An 18,442-nucleotide genomic window follows, 5' to 3' on the forward strand; every position below is an offset into this window, starting at 1 on the left:
AATGTGATACATGGGGTGTAGTGTGGGCGTGCTCAGTGTCTCCACCTATAGGATGATATAACAATGTGATACATGGGGTGTAGTGTGGGCGTGCTCAGTGTCTCCACCTACAGGATGATATAACAATATAATACATGGGGTGTAGTGTGGGCGTGCTCAGTGTCTCCACCTACAGGATGATATAACAATATGATACATGGGGTGTAGTGTGGGCGTGCTCAGTGTCTCCACCTACAGGATGATATAACAATGTGATACATGGGGTGTAGTGTGGGCGTGCTCAGTGTCTCCACCTACAGGATGATATAACAATGTAATACATGGGGTGTAGTGTGGGCGTGCTCAGTGTCTCCACCTACAGGATGATATAACAATGTGATACATGGGGTGTAGTGTGGGCGTGCTCAGTGTCTCCACCTACAGGATGATATAACAATATAATACATGGGGTGTAGTGTGGGCGTGCTCAGTGTCTCCACCTACAGGATGATATAACAATATAATACATGGGGTGTAGTGTGGGTGTGCTCAGTGTCTCCACCTACAGGATGATATAACAATGTAATACATGGGGTGTAGTGTGGGTGTGCTCAGTGTCTCCACCTACAGGATGATATAACAATGTAATACATGGGGTGTAGTGTGGGCGTGCTCAGTGTCTCCACCTACAGGATGATATAATAATGTAATACATGGGGTGTAGTGTGGGCGTGCTCAGTGTCTCCACCTATAGGATGATATAACAATGTGATACATGGGGTGTAGTGTGGGCGTGCTCAGTGTCTCCACCTACAGGATGATATAACAATATAATACATGGGGTGTAGTGTGGGCGTGCTCAGTGTCTCCACCTACAGGATGATATAACAATATGATACATGGGGTGTAGTGTGGGCGTGCTCAGTGTCTCCACCTACAGGATGATATAACAATGTGATACATGGGGTGTAGTGTGGGCGTGCTCAGTGTCTCCACCTACAGGATGATATAACAATGTAATACATAGGGTGTAGTGTGGGCGTGCTCAGTGTCTCCACCTACAGGATGATATAACAATGTAATACATGGGGTGTAGTGTGGGCGTGCTCAGTGTCTCCACCTACAGGATGATATAACAATGTAATACATGGGGTGTAGTGTGGGCGTGCTCAGTGTCTCCACCTACAGGATGATATAACAATGTAATACATGGGGTGTAGTGTGGGCGTGCTCAGTGTCTCCACCTACAGGATGATATAACAATGTGATACATGGGGTGTAGTGTGGGCGTGCTCAGTGTCTCCACCTACAGGATGATATAACAATATAATACATGGGGTGTAGTGTGGGCGTGCTCAGTGTCTCCACCTACAGGATGATATAACAATGTGATACATGGGGTGTAGTGTGAACGTGCTCAGTGTCTCCACCTACAGGATGATATAACAATATAATACATGGGGTGTAGTGTGGGCGTGCTCAGTGTCTCCACCTACAGGATGATATAACAATATAATACATGGGGTGTAGTGTGGGCGTGCTCAGTGTCTCCACCTACAGGATGATATAACAATGTAATACATGGGGTGTAGTGTGAACGTGCTCAGTGTCTCCACCTATAGGATGATATAACAATGTGATACATGGAGTGTAGTGTGGGAGTGCTCAGTGTCTCCACCTACAGGATGATATAATAATGGGATACATGGGGTGTAGTGTGGGTGTGCTCAGTGTCTCCACCTACAGGATGATATAACAATGTGATACATGGGGTGTAGTGTGGGCGTGCTCAGTGTCTCCACCTACAGGATGATATAACAATGTGATACATGGGGTGTAATGTGGGCGTGCTCAGTGTCGTCACCTACAGGATGATATAACAAGGTGATACATGGGGTGTAGTGTGGGCGTGCTCAGTGTCTCCACCTACAGGATGATATAATAATGTGATACATGGGGTGTAGTGTGGGCGTGCTCAGTGTCTCCACCTACAGGATGATATAACAATATAATACATGGGTTGTAGTGTGAGCGTGCTCAGTGTCTCCACCTACAGGATGATATAACAATGTAATACATGGGGTGTAGTGTGGGCGTGCTCAGTGTCTCCACCTATAGGATGATATAACAATATAATAGATGGGGTGTAGTGTGGGCGTGCTCAGTGTCTCCACCTATAGGATGATATAACAATATAATACATGGGGTGTAGTGTGGGCGTGCTCAGTTTCTCCACCTACAGGATGATATAACATTGTGATACATGGGGTGTAGTGTGGGCGTGCTCAGTGTCTCCTCCTATAGGATGATATAACAATGTGATACATGGGGTGTAGTGTGGCCGTGCTCAGTGTCTCCACCTACAGGATGATATAACAATGTGATACATGGGGTGTAGTGTGGGCGTGCTCAGTGTCTCCACCTATAGGATGATATAATAATGTGATACATGGGGTGTAGTGTGGGCGTGCTCAGTGTCTCCACCTACAGGATGATATAACAATGTAATACATGGGGTGTAGTGTGGGCGTGCTCAGTGTCTCCACCTACAGGATGATATAACAATGTAATACTTGGGGTGTAGTGTGGGCGTGCTCAGTGTCTCCACCTACAGGATGATATAACAATGTGATACATGGGGTGTAGTGTGAGCGTGCTCAGTGTCTCCACCTACAGGATGATATAACAATATAATACATGGGGTGTAGTGTGAGCGTGCTCAGTGTCTCCACCTACAGGATGATATAACAATGTGATACATGGGGTGTAATGTGGGCGTGCTCAGTCTCTCCTCCTATAGGATGATATAATAATGTGATACATGGGGTGTAGTGTGGGCGTGCTCAGTGTCTCCTCCTATAGGATGATATAACAATATAATAGATGGGGTGTAGTGTGGGCGTGCTCAGTGTCTCCACCTATAGGATGATATAATAATGTGATACATGGGGTGTAGTGTGGGCGTGCTCAGTGTCTCCATCTACAGGATGATATAACAATGTGATACATGGGGTGTAGTGTGGGCGTGCTCAGTGTCTCCACCTACAGGATGATATAACAATGTAATACATGGGGTGTAGTGTGGGCGTGCTCAGTGTCTCCACCTACAGGATGATATAACAATGTAATACATGGGGTGTAGTGTGGGCGTGCTCAGTGTCTCCACCTATAGGATGATATAACAATATAATAGATGGGGTGTAGTGTGGGCGTGCTCAGTGTCTCCACCTACAGGATGATATAATAATGTAATACATAGGGTGTAGTGTGGGCGTGCTCAGTGTCTCCTCCTATAGGATGATATAACAATGTGATACATGGGGTGTAGTGTGGGTGTGCTCAGTGTCTCCACCTACAGGATGATATAACAATATAATACATGGGGTGTAGTGTGGGCGTGCTCAGTGTCTCCACCTATAGGATGATATAATAATGTGATACATGGGGTGTAGTGTGGGCGTGCTCAGTGTCTCCACCTATAGGATGATATAACAATATAATAGATGGGGTGTAGTGTGGGCGTGCTCAATGTCGTCACCTGCAGGATGATATAACAATGTAATACATGGGGTGTAGTGTGGGCGTGCTCAGTGTCTCCACCTATAGGATGATATAACAATATAATAGATGGGGTGTAGTGTGGGCGTGCTCAGTGTCGTCACCTGCAGGATGATATAATAATGTGATACATGGGGTGTAGTGTGGGCGTGCTCAGTGTCTCCATCTACAGGATGATATAACAATGTAATACATGGGGTGTAGTGTGGGCGTGCTCAGTGTCTCCACCTACAGGATGATATAATAATGTGATACATGGGGTGTAGTGTGGGCGTGCTCAGTGTCTCCACCTACAGGATGATATAACAATGTAATACATGGGGTGTAGTGTGGGCGTGCTCAGTGTCTCCACCTACAGGATGATATAACAATATAATACATGGGGTGTAGTGTGGGCGTGCTCAGTGTCTCCACCTATAGGATGATATAATAATGTGATACATGGGGTGTAGTGTGGGCGTGCTCAGTGTCTCCATCTACAGGATGATATAACAATGTAATACATGGGGTGTAGTGTGGGCGTGCTCAGTGTCTCCACCTACAGGATGATATAACAATGTGATACATGGGGTGTAGTGTGGGCGTGCTCAGTGTCTCCACCTATAGGATGATATAATAATGTGATACATGGGGTGTAGTGTGGGCGTGCTCAGTGTCTCCACCTATAGGATGATATAACAATATAATAGATGGGGTGTAGTGTGGGCGTGCTCAGTGTCGTCACCTGCAGGATGATATAACAATATAATACATGGGGTGTAGTGTGGGACTGCTCAGTGTCTCCACCTACAGGATGATATAACAATGTAATACATGGGGTGTAGTGTGGGCGTGCTCAGTGTCTCCACCTATAGGATGATATAACAATATAATAGATGGGGTGTAGTGTGGGCGTGCTCAGTGTCGTCACCTGCAGGATGATATAACAATGTAATACTTGGGGTGTAGTGTGGGCGTGCTCAGTGTCTCCACCTACAGGATGATATAACAATGGAATACATGGGGTGTAGTGTGGGCGTGCTCAGTGTCTCCACCTACAGGATGATATAACAATGTGATACATGGGGTGTAGTGTGGACGTGCTCAGTGTCTCCACCTATAGGATGATATAACAATATAATAGATGGGGTGTAGTGTGGGCGTGCTCAGTGTCTCCACCTATAGGATGATATAACAATATAATAGATGGGGTGTAGTGTGGGCGTGCTCAGTGTCGTCACCTGCAGGATGATATAACAATGTAATACATGGGGTGTAGTGTGGGCGTGCTCAGTGTCTCCACCTATAGGATGATATAACAATGTGATACATGGGGTGTAGTGTGGGCGTGCTCAGTGTCTCCACCTACAGGATGATATAACAATGTGATACATAGGGTGTAGTGTGGGCGTGCTCAGTGTCTCCACCTACAGGATGATATAACAATGTAATACATGGGGTGTAGTGTGGGCGTGCTCAGTGTCTCCACCTATAGGATGATATAACAATGTAATACATGGGGTGTAGTGTGGGCGTGCTCAGTGTCTCCACCTACAGGATGATATAACAATGTAATACATGGGGTGTAGTGTGGGCGTGCTCAGTGTCTCCACCTATAGGATGATATAACAATATAATACATGGGGTGTAGTGTGGGCGTGCTCAGTGTCTCCTCCTATAGGATGATATAACAATATAATAGATGGGGTGTAGTGTGGGCGTGCTCAGTGTCTCCTCCTATAGGATGATATAACAATATAATAGATGGGGTGTAGTGTGGGCGTGCTCAGTGTCTCCTCCTATAGGATGATATAACAATGTAATACATGGGGTGTAGTGTGGGCGTGCTCAGTGTCTCCACCTACAGGATGATATAACAATGTAATACATGGGGTGTAGTGTGGGCGTGCTCAGTGTCGTCACCTACAGGATGATATAACAATGTAATACATGGGGTGTAGTGTGGGCGTGCTCAGTGTCTCCACCTACAGGATGATATAACAATGTGATACATAGGGTGTAGTGTGGGCGTGCTCAGTGTCTCCACCTACAGGATGATATAACAATGTAATACATGGGGTGTAGTGTGGGCGTGCTCAGTGTCTCCACCTACAGCATGATATAACAATATAATACATGGGGTGTAGTGTGGGCGTGCTCAGTGTCTCCACCTATAGGATGATATAACAATATAATAGATGGGGTGTAGTGTGAGTGTGCTCAGTGTCGTCACCTACAGGATGATATAACAATGTGATACATGGGGTGTAGTGTGGGCGTGCTCAGTGTCTCCACCTACAGGATGATATAACAATGTGATACATGGGGTGTAGTGTGGGCGTGCTCAGTGTCTCCACCTACAGGATGATATAACAATGTGATACATGGGGTGTAGTGTGGCCGTGCTCAGTGCCTCCACCTACAGGATGATATAACAATGTGATACATGGGGTGTAGTGTGGGCGTGCTCAGTGTCTCCACCTGCAGGATGATATAACAATGTAATAGATGGGGTGTAGTGTGGGCGTGCTCAGTGTCTCCACCTACAGGATGATATAACAATGTGATACATGGGGTGTAGTGTGGGCGTGCTCAGTGTCTCCACCTGCAGGATGATATAACAATGTAATAGATGGGGTGTAGTGTGGGCGTGCTCAGTGTCTCCACCTACAGGATGATATAACAATGTAATACATGGGGTGTAGTGTGGGCGTGCTCAGTGTCTCCACCTACAGGATGATATAACAATGTAATACATGGGGTGTAGTGTGGGCGTGCTCAGTGTCGTCACCTACAGGATGATATAATAATGTGATACATGGGGTGTAGTGTGGGCGTGCTCAGTGTCTCCACCTACAGGATGATATAACAATGTAATACATGGGGTGTAGTGTGGGCGTGCTCAGTGTCTCCACCTACAGGATGATATAACAATGTGATACATGGGGTGTAGTGTGGGCGTGCTCAGTGTCTCCACCTACAGGATGATATAACAATGTGATACATGGGGTGTAGTGTGGGCGTGCTCAGTGTCTCCACCTACAGGATGATATAACAATGTAATACATGGGGTGTAATGTGGGCGTGCTCAGTGTCGTCACCTACAGGATGATATAACAATGTGATACATGGGGTGTAGTGTGGGCGTGCTCAGTGCCTCCACCTACAGGATGATATAATAATGTGATACATGGGGTGTAGTGTGGGCGTGCTCAGTGTCGTCACCTACAGGATGATATAACAATGTGATACATGGGGTGTAGTGTGGGCGTGCTCAGTGTCTCCACCTACAGGATGATATAACAATGTAATACATGGGGTGTAGTGTGGGCGTGCTCAGTGCCTCCACCTACAGGATGATATAACAATATAATAGATGGGGTGTAGTGTGGGCGTGCTCAGTGTCTCCACCTACAGGATGATATAACAATGTAATACATGGGGTGTAGTGTGGGCGTGCTCAGTGCCTCCACCTACAGGATGATATAACAACATAATAGATGGGGTGTAGTGTGGGCGTGCTCAGTGTCTCCACCTACAGGATGATATAACAATGTGATACATGGGGTGTAGTGTGGGCGTGCTCAGTGTCTCCACCTACAGGATGATATAACAATGTAATACATGGGGTGTAGTGTGGGCGTGCTCAGTGCCTCCACCTACAGGATGATATAACAATATGATACATGGGGTGTAGTGTGGGCGTGCTCAGTGTCGTCACCTGCAGGAAGACCAGCACATCACTGAAGAGCAGGACTCTGTCACATCTGCCCGGAGTCACGGTCACTGGAATATTCCTACTGTCTTCCTGTAGACGTCGCTCCGGGGTACAAAGTGCGGCCTGCAGAGAATCCAGAGGATACAATGTATCAGCCATTCACCTTCTGTGGAGTCACATGTCATACCTTATTATCATAGTCTAATCAATAGTGACCATACAAACCATATACACACACAATACACACAAAACACACAATACACACATACCATGCACACAATACACAAACTATACACATAATACACACACTATACACATAATACACACACTATACACATAATACACACACAATAAACACAAAACACACAATATACACACACAATACACACAATACACACATACCATGCACACAATACACAAACTATACACATACCATACACACACAATACACACATACCATGCACACAATACACAAACTATACACATAATACACACACACCATGCACACAATACACACATACCATGCACACAATACACAAACTATACACACAATAAACACAATACACACATACCATGCACACAATACACACATACCATGCACACAATACACAAACTATACACACAATAAACACAATACACACATACCATGCACACAATACACAAACTATACACACAATAAACACAATACACACATACCATGCACACAATACACAAACTATACACACAATAAACACAATACACACATACCATGCACACAATACACAAACTATACACATAATACACACACACACCATGTACACAATACACACAATACACAAACTATACACATAATACACACACTATACACACAATACACACTATACACACAATAAACACAATACACACATACCATGCACACAATACACAAACTATACACATAATACACACACCATGCACACAATACACAAACTATACACACAGTACACAGAAACAGTTCACACATACCATACACACAATAAACACAGTACACACAATACACACATACCATACACACAGTACACACAATACACACAGTACACACAATACACACAAACTATACACACAAACAGTACACACATACCATACACACAATAAACACAGTACACACAGTACACACAATCTATACACACAAACAGTACACACATACCATACACACAATAAACACAGTACACACAGTACACACAATCTATACACACAAACAGTACACACATACCATACACACAATAAACACAGTACACACAATACACACAAACTATACACACAAACAGTACACACATACCATACACACAAAAAACACAATACACACTATACACACAATAAATACAGTACACACATACCATGCACACAATACACAAACTATACACACAATAAACACAATACACACATACCATATACACAATACACAAACTATACAAACAGTACACACAAAATACAGAAACTGTACACAATACACACATTTCTTTTGAAGTGTTCACACAAAAAAACATGTACGAGGATTTGGTCTATCGCAAGTCCTTCTCCGAAAGGAGAGAAGCCCCCAACAAACCAAACCCTTCGCCACCGGGCAAAAAGGCCCCTGCAAGGTTCCAGGTACAATGTTCCCATTCGCCGAAGCTACTCAGGGACCGAAAGTGTTTCCGGCAGACAACAGGCATTAAAGGTGTACTCCGGTGGAAACCTTTTTTTTTTAAATCAACTGGTGCCAGAAAGTTAAACAGATTTGTAAATTACTTCTATTAAAAAATCTTAATCCTTCCAGTACTTTTTAGGGGCTGTATACTACAGAGGAAATGCTTTACTTTTTTGATTTCTCTGATGTCATGACCACAGTGTTCTCTGCTGACCTCTGCTGTCCATTTTAGGAACTGTCCAGAGCAGAAGATAATCCCCATAGTAAACATATGCTGCTCTGGACAGTTCCTAAAATGGACAGCAGAGGTCAGCAGAGAGCACTGTGGTCAGGACATCATAGGAAATGCATTTCTTTTTTGGATTTCTCTTTAGTATACAGCCCCTAAAAAGTACTGGAAGGATTAAGATTTTTTAATAGAAGTGATTTACAAATCTGTTTAACTTTCTGGCATCAGTTGATTTTAAATAAAAAGTTTTCCATCGGAGTACCCCTTTAACCAGGTTGTCACCAAGGAACCAGTAAAACCGGTTCGGCATCCTGCCAAAGCAGGGCTGCCACGGCGTATAGCAGGGACACACACACCTCCCCTAGACTGGAAGGAGGGACACCCAGAAGGGCATCGCACCCTGACCAAATCCTTGTGAACAAACAGAACACAAAATATGGACAGAGTGACAAAAAATAAATACATAAGTGGATGTGTGCAGTGTAATACTGTCTGGACATCCGACCGGATCTATAAGAATTCCCCGATCCTAGCCGGAAAGTCGGGATACTAAGGGTGAGTGCCCAGAAGAGTGAGAAAAAGTGCCGCTACGTGTCTTCCTCCAAGTGAGATCCTGCACCCTGGGGTCACCACTTTGTGAGGAGCAGATAGTCAGGTGCTGTGAGTGACCCACCAGTGAAGTGGACAGACCTGTGTGTGAGTAATGGTTGCAGGAAACCTGTGTTTTGAGCTGGTGGACGAGATCACCAGTGGACAGAGAGGGAAGTGACTGTGTGGTCAGGGGCTGGACGGCCTAGGATTTTGTTTGTTCCTGGGTTATGTTTTTGTTTCTCCTACAACTTATCTAATAAAGCTGGCGAGGGGCCGGACTGCATGAAGAATTGTTGTTTCCTGCTGAATGAAATGAAAACGTGTCCTGCGGCCGTCATGGACGATCCCAGAGCTGACCCCAGAGGGAAATCCCTACAACATCTATTATATACGCAGAACACACGTCATATACACATGATAGGAAAACGGTCACCTGTTCTCCCGCATTATAACATGATACACCGGGTCATAGTGCGGGTGAACAGGAGACTGATGCGGGGTCTCGGCTACTCTACCTACCTGCAGTCCGGAGCCCCAATCCTCTGAAGGTCCCCCTCTTCCAGCTCGTGCCTACTGAGCGCTCACGTGACCGGCGCTTATGAATATTTAAATCCAGCCGGTGGCCCGCCTCAAAGCATCAGTCAGCGCTAGAAGAGGGAACCTTCAGGGGATCGGGGCTCCGGACTGCAGGTAGGTAGAGCTGCCGAGACCCCACATCAGTCTCCTGTTCACCCGCACTATAACCCGGTGTATCGGTGAGCGCTTTCCTTTGATCCCCTCCCCCAGTACAGGCCACTCCCACCTACCACCAGTTTGCTGGACACAGAGCTCCAGAGGATTTTGGTCTGGGCGGCTTCATCCAGGGCTTGGCTGATAAATGTCTCTAATCTCACATATGTGGCGATAGAATCTGCGAGAGACGCTTCCTGTACGAGAAAAAACAGGATAATATTATAACAGCAGAATAGTGAGTGCAGATCTGGAGAATAAGACATGATGTGACAGCAGAATAGTGAGTGCAGCTCTGGAGGATAAGACATGATGTGACAGCAGAATAGTGAGTGCAGCTCTGAAGGAGGATACAGGATGTGACAGCAGAATAGTGAATGCAGCTCTGGAGGTGACTGGAGGATAAGACATGATGTGACAGCAGAATAGTGAGTGCAGCTCTGAAGGAGAATACAGGATGTGACAGCAGAATAGTGAGTGCAGCTCTGGAGGTGACTGGAGGATAAGACATGATGTGGCAGCAGAATAGTGAGTGCAGCTCTGGAGGATAAGACATGATGTAACAGCAGAATAGTGAGTGCAGCTCTAGAGGATAAGACATTTTGTAACAGCAGAATAGTGAGTGCAGCTCTAGAGGATAAGACATGATGTAACAGGAGAATAGTGAGTGCAGCTCTGGAGGATAAGACATGATGTAACAGGAGAATAGTGAGTGCAGCTCTGGAGGATAAGACATGATGTAACAGCAGAATAGTGAGTGCAGCTCTGGAGGATAAGACATGATGTAACAGCAGAATAGTGAGTGCAGCTCTGGAGGATAAGACATGATGTAACAGCAGAATAGTGAGTGCAGCTCTGGAGGATAAGACATGATGTAACAGCAGAATAGTGAGTGCAGCTCTGGAGGATAAGACATGATGTAACAGCAGAATAGTGATTGCAGCTCTGGAGGATAAGACATAATGTAACAGCAGAATAGTGAGTGCAGCTCTGGAGGATAAGACATGATGTAACAGCAGAATAGTGAGTGCAGCTCTGGAGGATAAGACATGATGTAACAGCAGAATAGTGAGTGCAGCTGTGGAGGTGACTAGGGTAGAAGATGTGAAAATCAAAAAAAGTCTCTCTCTACATAGCCCTGTACCTTTAAGAGCATTCCGTTCAGCCGGGACAGTAGTAGTGAGTATTGCTGCACATGGTTCCTGAAGGGCTCGATGAGGACCCTCTGCAGGGTCACATGGGTGGGGGTCTCCTGATCTCCAATCAGCTGCAGGAGGAGCCTCTTATTCCCCTTCCAGTAGTTGCTGCAAGAAAAAAAAAATACAGGACAATCAGGTCACTGAGAAACAAGAGACAGGCAGTCACCCAGCTTTCCATGAGTCCTGACTGGTATAATATGGCAGGTATTCTAATAGTGATTGTATTACCCAGTGTTTGCTAACCATGGTGCCAGCCAAAGGCTGTCCGGGCATGCTGGGAGTTGTTGTTTTGCAACAGCTGGAGGCACCCTGGATGGCAAACACTGGTATAACCTATAGGGGTCCTCCACAGGTTTATGTCATCCAGATGTGTAGAGTTTATACTGGACTCCTATAGAGGATGGAGATCTGACTATACGAGGGGTCATCTCTGGAGGTCACCCATCAGTGGGTTGGGGTCAGTTCACATAAGGTGCAGTTTTGATGCATTTTCCTATTGTCATAAAAAGAAGTTGATCTGACCTATAATCCTAACTGAGGTTTTTATGAAGATTTGAAGTCTATAGGTTGTGTTCAAACACTCAATTTTACTGCATTTTTCACCCATTTTTACTTTACATTGGTTGTTCTACTGTGGTTCGCACAATTACGGTAAAATACATCATTGTGGGGAAAAACGCAGCAATAACACAAGTTCTAGAGATAGCAGCAGTATACAGATAGAGCTGAGGGTGTAACTACTATATATCCTGATCCCATAAAGATGGCAGTAGTATACAGATAGAGCTGGAGGGAAGGTGTATAACCACAATATATCCAAATCCCATAGAGATAGCAGCAGTATACAGATAGAGCTGGAGGGGGTATAACTACTATATATACTGATCCTATAGAGATAGCAGCAGTATACAGATAGAGCTGGAGGGGTATAACTACTATATATCCTGATCCCATAGAGATAGCAGCAGTATACAGATAGAGCTGGAGGGGAGGTGTATAACTACTATATATCCTGATCCCATAGAGATAGCAGCAGTATACAGATAGAGCTGGAGGGGTATAACTACTATATATACTGATCCTATAGAAATAGCAGCAGTATACAGATAGAGCTGGAGGGGAAGTGCATAACTACTATATATCCTGATCCCATAGAGATAGCAGCAGTATACAGATAGAGCTGGAGGGAAGGTGTATAACCACTATATATCCAAATCCCATAGAGATAGCAGCAGTATACAGATAGAGCTGGAGGGGTATAACTACTATATATACTGATCCTATAGAGATAGCAGCAGTATACAGATATAGCTGGAGGTGAAGTGTATAACTACTTTATATACTGATCCCATAGAGATAGCAGCAGTAGTATACAGATAGAGCCGGTAGGGGAGGTGTATAACTACTATATATCCTCATCCTATAGAGATAGCAGCAGTATACAGATAGAGCTAGAGGGGTATAACTACTATATATACTGATCCCATAGAGATAGCAGCAGTAGACAGACAGAGCTGGAGGGAAGGAGTATAACTACTATATATACTGATCTCATAGAGATAGCAGCAGTATACAGACAGAGCTGGAGGGGAGGAGTATAACTACTATATATACTGATCCCATAGAGATAGCAGCAATATACAGATAGAGCTGGAGGGGAGGGGTATAACTACTATATATACTGATCCCATAGAGATAGAAGCAGTATGCAGACAGAGCTGGAGGGGAGGAGTATAACTACTATATATACTGATCCCATAGAGATAGCAGCAGTATACCGATAGAGCTGGAGGGGAGGTGTATAACTACTATATATACTGATCCCATAGAGATAGCAGCAGTATACAGATAGAGCTGGAGGGGAGGGGTATAACTACTATATATACTGATCCCATAGAGATAGCAGCAGTATACAGATAGAAAACAACCTGTAGCACCTCTTGAATTTGGGTGACAACCCCGGCAGGAGGTGCGGTGAGGACCGGATAAGTTTGTCGCTCACTCGTCCCTTTTCTCACCTGGACTGTTTAGCCGCCTTCTCCAATCCTCTCATCACCAGAAAATCTGTAAATGCCGAAACGTATCTGTGGGAAACAGAGCGGAGGGTCACATGATACAAGTGATCTGAGGCATTATAAATACTCTGTGCTGCTGTGGATGTAATGATGAGGCTGAACGTTACACCGTTATATGTCTCCTATAGGACCAGTCTAATGTATATAAATAATACCGCCTATAATACTCTGTGCTGCTGTGGATGTACTGATGAACATTACACCGTTATATGTCTCCTATAGGACCAATCTAATGTATATAAATAATACCGCCTATAATACTCTGTGCTGCTGTGGATGATGAACATTACACCGTTATATGTCTCCTATAGGACCAATCTAATGTATATAAATAATACCGCCTGTAATACTCTGTGCTGCTGTGGATGCGCTGATGAACATTACACCGTTATATGTCTCCTATAGGACCAATCTAATGTATATAAATAATACCGCCTGTAATACTCTGTGCTGCTGTGGATGCGCTGATTAACATTACACCGTTATATGTCTCCTATAGGACCAATCTAATGTATATAAATAATACCGCCTGTAATACTCTGTGCTGATGAACATTACACCGTTATATGTCTCCTTTAGGACCAGTCTAATGTATATAAATAATACCGCATGTAATACTCTGTGCTGCTGTGGATGTACTGATGAACATTACACTGTTATATGTCTCCTATAGGACCAGTCTAATGTATATAAATAATACCGTTTATAATACTCTGTGCTGCTGTGGATGATGAACATTACACCGTTATATGTCTCCTATAGGACCAGTCTAATGTATATAAATAATACCGCCTGTAATACTCTGTGCTGCTGTGGATGTACTGATGAACATTACACCGTTATATGTCTCCTATAGGACCAGTCTAATGTATATAATATCTCCTGTAATACTCTGTGCTGCTGTGGATGATGAACATTACACCGTTATATGTCTCCTATAGGACCAATCTAATGTATATAAATAATACCGCCTGTAATACTCTGTGCTGCTGTGGATGATGAACATTACACCGTTATATGTCTCCTACAGGACCAGTCTAATGTATATAAATAATACCGCCTGTAATACTCTGTGCTGCTGTGGATGCGCTGATGAACATTACACCGTTATATGTCTCCTATAGGACCAATCTAATGTATATAAATAATACCGCCTGTAATACTCTGTGCTGCTGTGAATGATGAACATTACACCGTTATATGTCTCCTACAGGACCAGTCTAATGTATATAAATAATACCGCCTGTAATACTCTGTGCTGCTGTGGATGTACTAATGAACATTACACCGTTATATGTCTCCTATAGGACCAGTCTAATGTATATAAAAAATACCGCCTGTACTACTCTGTGCTGCTGTGGATGATGAACATTACACCGTTATATGTCTCCTACAGGACCAGTCTAATGTATATAATACCGCCTGTAATACTCTGTGCTGCTGTGGATGATGAACATTACACCGTTATATGTCTCCTACAGGACCAGTCTAATGTATATAAATAATACCGCCTGTAATACTCTGTGCTGCTGTGGATGATGAACATTACACCATTATATGTCTCCTATAGGACCAATCTAATGTATATAAATAATACCGCCTGTAATACTCTGTGCTGCTGTGGATGATGAACATTACACCGTTATATGTCTTCTGTCAGTAGTTGTTTCTTTTCTTTGTGATAATCTCCCCCTGATCTGGTCCTGTTACCACAGCTGAGGGTTTGCTGCTGTGTAGCAGGTAAATGTATCCAGTTTTGTAGCACTGCATTAGTCTGGGGTCCAGGCAGCCTTTACCAATCCACATAATTGTGTAGATAAGATACAACTGTAACAAACCTTCAGCTGTGTTAGGTCACAATGAGATCTATTAGACTTCAATCACTGATAAACAATATGGAGTAAGAACTCCTCGAAATACACAGGAGGCATCAGAGAGGAACCCCAGTGCTCCGCGAGCTCAGACAGAGGTCATGTGACCGCGCTGCGTCATGGCGGAGGCATCTACAGTATGTGCCAGGATTAGCTGAGCTATTTATAAGGAACCACCAGGAGGCGGCTGGAGGCGTCCAACAGACTGCGCCTCCCCACCTGCTGCACAACTACAACTCCCATCATGACTACCTGCTGCACAACTACAACTCCCATCATGACTACCTGCTGCACAACTACAACTCCATCATGACTACCTGCTGCACAACTACAACTCCCATCATGACTACCTGCTGCACAACTACAACTCCCATCATGACTACCTGCTGCACAACTACAACTCCCATCATGACTACCTGCTGCACAACTACAACTCCCATCATGACTACCTGCGGCACAACTACAACTCCCATCATGCCCACCTGCGGCACAACTACAACTCCCATCATGACTACCTGCTGCACAACTACAACTCCCATCATGACTACCTGCTGCACAACTACAACTCCCATCATGACTACCTGCTGCACAACTACAACTCCCATCATGACTACCTGCTGCACAACTACAACTCCCATCATGACTACCTGCTGCACAACTACAACTCCCATCATGACTACCTGCGGCACAACTACAACTCCCATCATGCCCACCTGCGGCACAACTACAACTCCCATCATGACTACCTGCTGCACAACTACAACTCCATCATGACTACCTGCTGCACAACTACAACTCCCATCATGACTACTGCTGCACAACTACAACTCCCATCATGACTACCTGCTGCACAACTACAACTCCCATCATGCTACCTGCTGCACAACTACAACTCCCATCATGACTACCTGCGGCACAACTACAACTCCCATCATGCCCACCTGCGGCACAACTACAACTCCCATCATGACTACCTGCTGCACAACTACAACTCCCATCATGACTACCTGCTGCACAACTACAACTCCCATCACAACTACAACTCCCATCATGACTACCTGCTGCACAACTACAACTCCCATCATGAATACCTGCTGCACAACTACAACTCCCATCATGACTACCTGCTGCACAACTACAACTCCCATCATGACTACCTGCGGCACAACTACAACTCCCATCATGCCCACCTGCGGCACAACTACAACTCCCATCATGACTACCTGCTGCACAACTACAACTCCCATCATGACTACCTGCTGCACAACTACAACTCCTCATCATGACTACCTGCTGCACAACTACAACTCCCATCACACCCCTGCTGCACAACTTACAACTTCCATCACGCCCACCTGCTGCACAACTACAACTCCCATCATGACTACCTGCTGCTCCACTACAACTCCCATCATGCCCCCCTGCTGCACAACTACAACTCCCATCATGCCCCCCTGCTGCACAACTACAACTCCCATCATGCCCCCTTGCTGCACCACTAAAACTCTCATCATGCCCACCTGCTGCACAACTACAACTCCCATCATGACTACCTGCTGCACAACTACAACTCCCATCATGACTACCTGCTGGCACAACTACAACTCCCATCATGACTACCTGCTGCACAACTACAACTCCCATCATGACTACCTGCTGCACAACTACAACTCCCATCATGACTACCTGCGGCACAACTACAACTCCCATCATGCCCACCTGCTGCACAACTACAACTCCCATCATCGTGCAAACCTCAAACACATATGGGGTTCAAAGTATTTGAATATTTAATTCTTATTACTTATCTATAAATAACTGGGTGAGACCCCCGAGTGTAGAATCCTGTGGTGACTGAACTATGACCCCAATATATATCTGGTATGAACAATTACTATACACAATACTGCAAAAAACAATAGAGATACAACAATTAGATATTATACTATATAATATACAGGGGGGGGGGGAATATACTATATAATATACAGTGGGGGGAATATACTATATAATATACAGTGGGGGAAATATACTATATAATATACAGTGGGGGGGAATATACTATATAATATACAGTGGGGGAATATACTATATAATATACAGGGGGGGGGAAATATACCTATATAATATACAGTGGGGGGAATATACTATATAATATACAGTGGGGGGAATATACTATATAATATACAGTGGGGGGGAATATACTATATAATATACAGTGGGGGGGAACATACTATATAATATACAGTGGGGGGAATATACTATATAATATACAGTGGGGGGAATATACTATATAATATACAGTGGGGGGAATAGTACTATATAATATACAGTGGGGGGAATATACTATATAATATACAGTGGGGGGAATATACTAGATAATATACAGTGGGGAGGAATATATACTATATAATATACAGTGGGGGGAATATATAATATACAGTGCGGCGGAACTATACTAGATACTATATCAGTGGGGGGAATATACTATATAATATACAGTGGGGGGAATATACTATATAATATACAGTGGGGGGAATATACTATATAATATACAGTGGTGGGAATATACTATATAATATACAGTGGGGGGAATATACTATATAATTATACAGTGGGGGGGGGGGGGGATATACTATATATATATACAGTGGGGGGGAATATACTATATAATATACAGTGGGGGAATATATAATATACAGCGGGGGGTATATACTATATTATACAGTGGGGGAATATACTATATAATATCAGTGGGGGGAAATATACTATATAATATACAGTGGGGGGAATATACTATATATAATATACAGTGGGGGAAATATACAATATTATCAGACAATGTCTACTATATATATACAGTGGG

At 44.1% G+C, this 18,442-nt stretch overlaps 1 protein-coding gene across 8 annotated transcripts in view; it reads right to left on the minus strand.

Moving 5' to 3' along the window:
* The window catches only part of ALS2CL (ALS2 C-terminal like), a gene marked incomplete at its 3' end in the record, with an annotated part of 91,942 nt that overhangs the window by 23,971 nt on the left and 49,529 nt on the right, over positions 1-18,442 (minus strand). For all 8 annotated transcript variants that reach the window (XM_056518718.1, XM_056518713.1, XM_056518719.1 and 5 more), the window contains 4 exon segments: positions 7,238-7,357; positions 10,509-10,628; positions 11,576-11,735; positions 13,649-13,714. In XM_056518718.1, coding sequence (XP_056374693.1) covers positions 7,238-7,357; positions 10,509-10,628; positions 11,576-11,735; positions 13,649-13,714 — 466 coding nt within the window.

Source organism: Hyla sarda, chromosome 5 (assembly GCF_029499605.1).
Source record: "Hyla sarda isolate aHylSar1 chromosome 5, aHylSar1.hap1, whole genome shotgun sequence".
Taxonomy (NCBI): Eukaryota; Metazoa; Chordata; class Amphibia; order Anura; family Hylidae; genus Hyla; species Hyla sarda.